The 9,317-nt window shown below is 35.5% G+C and overlaps 1 protein-coding gene across 1 annotated transcript; it reads left to right on the top strand.

The window, feature by feature from the left end:
* The first annotated feature begins 1,971 nt into the window (after positions 1-1,971).
* On the top strand, positions 1,972-7,506 carry LOC140341022 (cornifelin homolog B-like). Its single transcript, XM_072426520.1, has 4 exons — positions 1,972-2,094; positions 5,102-5,214; positions 6,416-6,552; positions 6,974-7,506. The coding sequence occupies exons 2-4, from the start codon at positions 5,109-5,111 to the stop codon at positions 7,064-7,066; spliced, it is 336 nt and encodes a 111-aa protein (XP_072282621.1). The 5' UTR covers positions 1,972-2,094; positions 5,102-5,108; the 3' UTR covers positions 7,067-7,506.
* Positions 7,507-9,317: the final 1,811 nt, after the last annotated feature.

The raw sequence follows: 9,317 nt of genomic DNA, 5'->3' as shown, positions 1-9,317 counted from the left end.
CACATAAGATGTCTACAGTTTGGGAAGGGTTAAAAATTGTTGCCACAGGAGCCTGTCCACCTTCTCCACTTTAGTCCCAGGGTTTATTTCTTTATTTAATAAAAAAAAGGGTACATAATATAAAAAATGTGGGGATAGGCCTACCACAGTACAAAGAGTTGCTTCAGCAAACTCAGAGGAAAAATAAGTTGTCATTGGAACAACTGCTTAATTTAGAAGTTTTTCATACTACCCTCAAAATGATAATTATTATCAAACAATCTAAAGTTTAAAAGTAAAACTGTACAGTTAAGGAAAATTTATGTATATGCATTCACTATATGTGTTTTATGGTTTGTCCCTTCCAAGTGGCACCTATGGACAGAATCAACAGGCAACGGGTATAGGTGGGACAAAAACAAAAAATCCTATCAAGGACATGATACGCTCCTTTTGTCCAGTTCCATTTATTTTTTTGTTTGTGGTTCTATTTTAAGTGTTAGGTAAAAAATATATGGTAAAGATAATATAAAAGTTAAAAATACAGCCATGAGTTAATATTAGCAGTGTGTACAGATCGACCAAGCCTGGCACACCCAGGATGTTTTCAGTATACACAGTATAGAAGGATATATCTCCAACTAGGTAATTTTCCAATAAGTGTGTGTGTGTTTTTAACTTACATTGTATAGTATTTAAGTATTTATGGCATTATATTTTATTCAAAAACCACAGAATGGTAATGAAGATACAGGCAAATAATAATAATAAAAACAATAATAACAATAATAAATTAGGTAGAGAAAAAAGAAAAGCGGCTTTTGTTTTGTTTTGTTAAAAAATATATAAAATCCTTTATTCTAAACAATATGAGAAAGACAAATAATATATAAAACATACATGCAATACAAGATGACACTTATCTCCCCACTGGGTCAAAGTTGTACAGAGGGTAGAGGGGATGGTCAAAGTTTTACAGAGGGTATAGGGGATGGTCAAAGTTGTATAGAGAGTATAGGGGGATGGTCAAAGTTGTATAGAGAGTATAGGGGGATGGTCAAAGTTGTATAGAGGGTATAGGGGATGGTCAAAGTTGTATAGAGGGTATGGGGGATGGTCAAAGTTGTATAGAGGGTATAGGGGATGGTCAAAGTTGTATAGAGGGTATAGGGGATGGTCAAAGTTGTATAGAGGGTATGGGGGATGGTCAAAGTTGTATAGAGGGTATAGGTATACCCTCTGTACAACTTTGATCCCCCAGTGGGAAGATAGGTGTCATCTTGTATTGCATGTATGTTTTGTTATTATTTGTCTTTCTCACATTGTTTAGAATAAAGTTTATTTTATATATTTTTTAACAAAACAAGTGTGCCATAAAAAAACAACTTTTCTTTCTTTTTTACTTAATTTACCTAACTGGCTTGACAACTACTACAGTGGCAATTTAAGAACTCTCCTCTGAGCTACACTCTTCTTCCATCTTCTAAATATTATTATTATTATTATTAATATTATTATTTATAATCATAATAAATAGGGAATGAATTCAGAAATGTAAAAAAATAAACCGAGAAAAAGGTGAAAAGTTACAAGATTGATAAAAGACATGAAAAAAAAGACAGAATATAAATGAAAGGAAACAAAAAAATTTAAAGAATAAATTTTTTTACTTTTCTTAAAAGTAAGAAAAACAAAAATTTAGCATAAATGAATAAGAAAAAAGGCAAAATGTAATTTGGGTTGAAACAGGTATTCATTCAGATGCTAAACAAGGACATTTCTAAGATTTACTTTGGCTTGTAAAGCCGAAAGTCAGGAATTTCTTGTCTCCATTTCTGTTGCTAGCAACCTAAATTCCCAGTAATCAGCAGGAGCCGGGGTAGGCATGGCGGAGAAGTAGCAGTTGGAATGGGAACAGCTCCTTGCAGGTGATACAGAGATAAGGTGGAAATATGACATGGGAGCGGCTGTGACAATGAAGGGAGGTGGTGGAAACCTGAGGTCACATTACCTGCTGTATCCTCCCAGATTTGGCTGAGTGCTGCTCTATAAATACCTAACGTTAGGCAGACTTGTCATTCAGCATCTTTTTTTCAAGGCACCGCTGCAGAACAAGTAAGTTCCAGGATCTGACTTTTTTATCATCCCTTTTGTGTCTCTGCTTTAATACTGATGGCCAAATATTAGTATTATAGTATGCTACATACCTCTTCTATTATTATTATTTTTACAATGTCCATAATCATTGCCTGTCTCTCTAAGGGGTTCACAATCTAATGCTATCCTTTTTTTTTTTTTTTTGTTAAACATTTTTATTTTTTTATTTTTACTTTTTCCTCCTGAGATCTGGCGGCTTAGGTGTGTCTGAACTTTTACTTTTCTACCTGTAACCCCTATCAATATGCTATTAGTTTATATATTTAAACATGTATTTATAAATACATTACTATTAATATGTATTAGTGTTAGCTTTTTTTCCCCTGAGATTTGCTGCTTTATTTCCATAGTCATTCAATACGTTTCTGTCCAAATGGGATAAAATGAATAAGCTCAATTCATTTCTTTTCTATGGTTTTTCCACTTAAAAGAGAAACAACCTTATCTATTCATAAGATAGAAGAACAAAACAGGGTGCAATATGCAGCAAGTGATGCTGGACACACCCTATGCAATTTTCCCCTCAACATTACTTTCAATTGATATTTCAATAATAATAATTAATTTTTTCGAAATATATTTGTAATGTATTTAATGTGGCATCCACTTGTTAGATATGTGATTGGCATTAATAAATTTTCACATCTATATCTAATTAAAAAATTGATCATTGACATAAAAATGGTTTTACAATGGTTAGCCAATGGATGAAAAAACTTGTCTTGCCCCTTTAATTTTATATTACGGCATTTTAACTATAAATTGATCATATATATGATTTTGCTTGATTTTTTATCAATTGAATTTTTTGGGCTAATAGATTGATAATCATTTGAAAATAATGAATGGTGTTTGGCTAGATTCAGAAATGTGCCTTTTAGCAGTTTTTTGGTCAATTATTTGCAACCACTCCTGTCTGTCTGTATGATTCTCAATATCTAACTTGCCCGGGTAAGGACCCCTGAAATGTGTTGGTAACTATTGGAGAATATTGTTTAAACATTAACTTTTTGGATTCCTCAAGTGTGACACTTTCTGGCTTAAAACTAAATTCTTTTAAGCCTTTTCTGTACGTATGAGCTGCCCTTTAAATGTGAATGGACCACGACTAACCCGCTCCACAATACAACCACACCTGTTTGGCAAACCAGCGCCATTCCATTAACCTATTGACTATCAATTCAAAAAGGCAGAGCAGCTTTAAAAGTTGATGTGCTTAACATTAATACTCATGGCAACCACCCCAACTTTTAACCCCATAAAGTGACTCAAGAGATGCTAAACTTCTCAAATAAGCATATCATAAATGTTAAATCTATTCTTGACTATTTTTGGACCTCATCCAAAGCATATTTTAGTTTGCATCTCTAATTTGCATCACATATTTTCTTTTCTGTGTTTGAAATATATGTGAAATTGTATTTGTTGTCAAGGGAGGGTTTGGATCTTGAATATAGATCTGGTATTTTGCTGGATTACGATGAATGTATCTCTTGCTCTTCTTTTCTCCAGAGCTTTAAAAGTAAACACTTATAATGAAAAGTTTCCTGTTTGCTTTTTCATGTGGAGTTTTTATAGCTTGGTACTCTTGTGACTTGACTCATTTTATTTACACTTATAAAGATCTCTTATTGGTTAATGTGAATTTCCATGGTGCAACAATCCATAGCAATGGCTTATTTGGTTTAATGTTTTTTATGTGGATTAGTTGGGTGATTTCACATTAAATTTGTTTTATTATATATTGTGTACTTTAATGTGAATGTTCTTTAATATTACTTGGGCTTGTTAGGTTTACATCTGCTTAGTGGTGGTTAGTAAGAATGTGCAGTTTGTTAGAACATGGAATCAATTCCAATACAAGGTTTTATGCAGTTCATACCCACCTTGGGATTGCTTCATCCCATTTTGATCTCCTTTCTACACGTACTGTTAAAAAAAAGGGAGTGGTTTCCCCTGTATGGGTGTGGTAGGTAACCCAATGGAGGCACAAGCAACGTAAAGGGCGTGCCGTAACTCTACATTAACTAACAAAAAACCAAAATACGAAAGTGGTTGGGGCGGTCCTTTATTTTAAAATACCATTCAGTAAAAAAGAAACATTTTGTAGTTCTTTATTGTGCCAAGGCTACTTGGTGGCTTAAATCTAAAGATATTATTAAAAGCTGCCAGATTATTGAGGATATTTCACAGATATTTAACATTTGGGAAATGTATTAAAAAGTTAGGCCAGTAAAAAATTTGATGTGAACCGAAAATGTAATTTTTAAAAAAAATCACATGTGAGTTTTTACTGTATATGCTCGAGTATAAACCAAGATTGTTTTTTGCAATCTTGGAGAAAAAGATCATGGTTTGCACCTGGGTCAGGGATGAAAAAGATTGCAGCTGTCAAAAATCAGAGCTCTCGGATATCTCCAATGCCTCATGATGACAGCAGGTACAGGTTTATAGTTGGACTGATTTATATTTGAGCATACAAGGTATATAAAACAGTAAGTGCTAATATTAAGTGCAGCTCTGGTTCTCTTGTAGTGATTGGCAAATTGTTTGAAATGAACTTGTCTGGTAGCCGTCCAAATTATTTTGCCCCTTTGGTAATTGTTTGCCTTTCCACCTATTTCTCTCAAGCAAAAAAGAGAAGAAGCTTGTCTGACCACTCACATCATAGTCTGGAGCTTTTACATGGCCGAGCACTCCTCACTATGACAGTGTTGGGTGGCCAATCACTACCAGTAACATTTCATTCGAAGATGTTGCATTCTTCCAGTTGAACTAGTTCCAGTTGAACTACCAGATATGTAACTTTATTTGCATGTCAATAGGAAAGGTAGGCAGGAGTGGATTCACAGTTTGATCTGACAATACAAATACTTAATTTGCATTAATTTCAAAATATTTCATCCATTCCGTATTAACCATGCCCCACCCTTATGGCTAATGTCCTATTTGTGTTTTATTCCAGATATACAATGTCTTACCCAATGACCACCCAGCCTCAGGCCATGCAGGGCTATGCACCCAGTACCAGCCAATGGAACTCTGAAGTTATGGACTGCTGTGAAGACATGGGCGTCTGTAAGTATTTATTAGGTTTAGCAATATACTCAAAAAGCATAATAATGGCTGCAGTACACAAATTGTTACATGGTAATGAATGGGTCTGGTCTATTCCAGCAAGCCAGCTCAGATCACTAGATAAGATTATTATTACTAATGTGCTTCCCCTGACACACCGGTCTGAACTTGTTTCATTCTTGCATTTAAGAATTATTTATCACAGTTTAATCAGACTTGCCTATCCATTAACTTATGTGTAATTTTTTTGGGCTAGTGTGTGTTTGTTTTTCCCTATCTGGGTTGGTAATCTATTTGGGTTGGTTCCCTGTCTTATGGTAATCATTCTAATGATTCCTCCCCATTTTGCATCCTGTATACAGCACAAAGTGAATCTTCTCTTAAGAATCTTTCCCACTAATGCATAGTAGAAACACGTGTTTTAACGCAACGTATGGCAAATTCCATGACGTGTTAATGAGATGGGTTGCTGTTCATTCTTAAATTTTTTATTGATATTTTTTATGCTATTTTTATATATGTATATATTATATTTTTATACTTTTACTTAATAAAGACATTACAATACTCCTATAGTTACCAGTACATAATATCTGAAAAACTTGAACTGGTTGGTAAATGTGTGGGGCGGTCCATGTAGACTTGAAAACAGCTGATTAATATTAATTTGTACTCCGAACATTACAAAATACATTATCACACACGTAATGACATAGACTTCCTAGATTGTAATCTCATAAAACCTTTTTCGCAACTTCCTCTAAACTATTTTAAAGACTGCTTTGTATGCAATCTACATATGCGACATTCAGGTTAGTTTAGTAATTTGGAAAGAAAATCTTGTAATTGTAATTCCTCTTTGCATAATTGGGTGCTCAAATGAAAAGCTGGTTCCTCTACTTTAAGACTCCTTCATGGTTAAGCATGCACCATGGTTAAGCAACGTATATTTTGAATGGCATCCTAAAGTCACAGTAGGGGGAAGTGCAACTTAGCAACTTTTAATTCTAGCTTGGATATTGAAATTAAAAAGTATCCCCTTGTAGCTCCTGTAACATTTTTTTGTGTGCTATAGTCTCCACCACCAACAGATTTGCTGATCCATGGTTTCGGCTCCTCTTCTGGCTTAAGTGATGCACAGTATTTGTCAATCTATTTTCTTGACTTTGTTTCACTAACTCAAAGTTCTTCTACCCTTCAGGCCTTTGTGGAACATTTGTCCCCTGCATTTTGGCGTGCAAGGTAGCCTCAGAATACGGGGAGTGCTGCTGCTTGCCATTTGTTGGAGGTGCCATTTTGGCCATGCGTACCGGCATAAGGGAGCGATACCACATTGAGGTATGAATTAGACTAAAGTATAATGTGCCCAGTCATTTCTCTATTTTTACTATTTATATTATATTTTAGGGATATGTATAGTGATTTGTGGATTACCAATTTTAAATTCAAGTTTAAAAAATACAACTGTAGCCTTGTACAATTTTGTAGAATTTGTACAAATCTTGCTCATTGATTGACAGCTGCCCTGATACTTTTGCTGCACAGCTATATCTGCTACAGAAAGTATAAAAGATAGGCAAGACAAATATTAGTATGATGTGTGTTATTGACAGACTGTGTCATATAGGCAATTTCTTAATTTTACCCGTAATTTAGCTTTAAATTCCTTTATTTTGAGCAACTATGATTTATTATTTTTTCATTTTAAAATAGTTTCTAACAATGTCTAACTTTTACTTTCTTTTGCTTTGTCCTACAGGGAAGTATCTGCAATGACTGTGTGTGTCTCACATTCTGTGGGCCGTGTACCCTCTGTCAGATGGCACGTGAGTTGAAGGCCAGGAAGTGTTGAACCATTACTAAGACGGTGTCATGACGGGCATCTATGGACTGTTTATACCTTTTAAAGAAGTCTGAAAAACAACTTTAATATTTTATTGAAGGGGGTGAGGTTGCCATGTCTGTTACCACTGACCCCCCTTACCTACCTAACTACACTCACATGAAGAACTGTCATTCTACGTGAACAGTAACATATTACTAGTTGAAAATGTGAAAGCACATGGGTGTGCCAATGGAAAACTGAAAACTGGATTTTATATTGTATTTTTGTCCTCATATAAATGTTTCAATATTTCAGACAGTGAAGTGCACTTCTGCTAAATCATAAACCCTTGGCTTTCCATGTCACTCTCAGAATACCAAAATACCAGTTTGTCTTTCCATATTGCATTAGGGTATCTTATTCACTTTGTAGACCAAATAATAAGGCAAAATAAATTTAAAAATGTTCCTGTGCTCTGTTTTTAAATTCTTTATTTATTTTGTTTTTATTTTTTTAATTTTTCATTCCACACATCCCTATCACACCCAGTAGCTGACAGCTCATACTACATTTTGGTTTGGCTGCGTATTTTCCATATGTACCGAGGACAAATTTTGGGGAACAGATTAGCCTGGGTGTTTTTGGAGGTGTGGAGGAAACCTGAGTACCCAGAGGAAACTCACATGAACATAGAAAATGTATGCAAAATCCTTGCAGAGTCCTTGCCAAGATCTGAACCTAGGGCCCAGCACTCCTGCACTCCATTATTCGGTGGAGCACAAAGCACTGGTTCCCTATAGCAAAGGTTTCATTTTTTTGAAGATGTGCATTGGGGTAACATAAAAAACAAATACCAATGCACAATCACCATGCATTTATTAAAAACAGGTAACACAGAGTTAAAGGGCTCTAAATCATTCTCTGAGCCCCTTTCAAACACCCTCATGCACTCCCTTGTAGCTGTTTTTTTTTTTATTTGACTCCTCTATTGTGTGAAATATACTGTATAGCTTTAAAAGGGTAATATGTAAAGAACAATAGCCAACGGACACCAAAGATCACAGTTTAACCTGCAACAAAAAAGCTGGAAATTGCTCAACAAATATGGGCAAAGGTGCAGTGCTGGCCATGTACCAAACTTCAGTTTTTAGCATTTTTTTTAATATAATGACATTTATTCTTTTAAACTATTGGTTTAGGCTTGTTCAGCTCCAGTCTTTAACAGCCAGGCTTTAACAAACTGCAAATTCTGTAAAATATGGTTACTAAGGGGTCTCTTTATAAAGCAGGGAATCGGATATTCACTGAAACATTTCTTAGTGCAGAATCAATTGCTGCCATTGAAACACATGGAACTGGAAGTTTCTCCACCAGGAAATGTTTCAGTGATTGCCAGATTTATTGTTTTACAACTAGACCACAAATGGTAAGAAAATGATCATGGCACTTATGTGGCCCTCCAGGGCTGGAACTGGACAACGTGGCTAATAGTTATTAATGAGCATTCCACAGGAGAGCGCTCCTGTGTATATAAAGCTTTCATCACTCTGGACAGAGTTCAGTAGACTAATATTCAGCTTTCCTCCATCTGCATGCATGATTTTTTTTTTAAGTTGAAAATAAAGTTATTACATACAGGCTTGAGTCAATTTTTTTTTTTTTTTGTGTACTGCCATCCATAAGACTAGCGGGGTCAATGCTAACCATGTAGATGTAAACCCAATCACTAAAACATCATGTAAGATTTACCTCGTTATATAACTTTGAAAATAATTTTTGAACAATTTTAAAAGCTAAAACATTACATGGTAATTATGACATCAAGGTCATTTTCCAGGCATTTCCTATTATTGAGTGGCAACTAGGGATGAGCTGGAATGCCTCTGGCATTCTCGCGAAAATTTCCTCAACTTTCCGATGGGTCCATGAAATTTCGGCGAACGGATTTTGCAAAACCATCGGAAGATCGAGGAAATCATTACAATCCCTGGCATCGTGATGATTAACCAGAGATCGCAGTTGAACTGCAGATGAACTCTTAATTGAGAGTTCATCTGCAGTTCCACTGCAATCCCCGGGCACTAAAGGTTAATTAACGTCTAGTGCCCTGGGATCGCAGTGGATTCTCAGCGCTACATTCGTTCATGCAGCCCTGGGAATCCTGTGTGGGATCCCCGGCACTAGAGGTTAAATGGGGACAAGCTTTCCTCAGCCAATCAGAGAGCACTAGAGGTTCTGAATGGGGAGACTTGTCCCCATTTAACCTCTAGTGCCGGGG

This window comes from Pyxicephalus adspersus, chromosome 11, assembly GCF_032062135.1.
Source record: "Pyxicephalus adspersus chromosome 11, UCB_Pads_2.0, whole genome shotgun sequence".
NCBI classification, from domain to species: Eukaryota; Metazoa; Chordata; class Amphibia; order Anura; family Pyxicephalidae; genus Pyxicephalus; species Pyxicephalus adspersus.
Note: the sequence above shows the minus strand (reverse complement) of the source record. Positions and strands in the feature narration are given on the sequence as shown.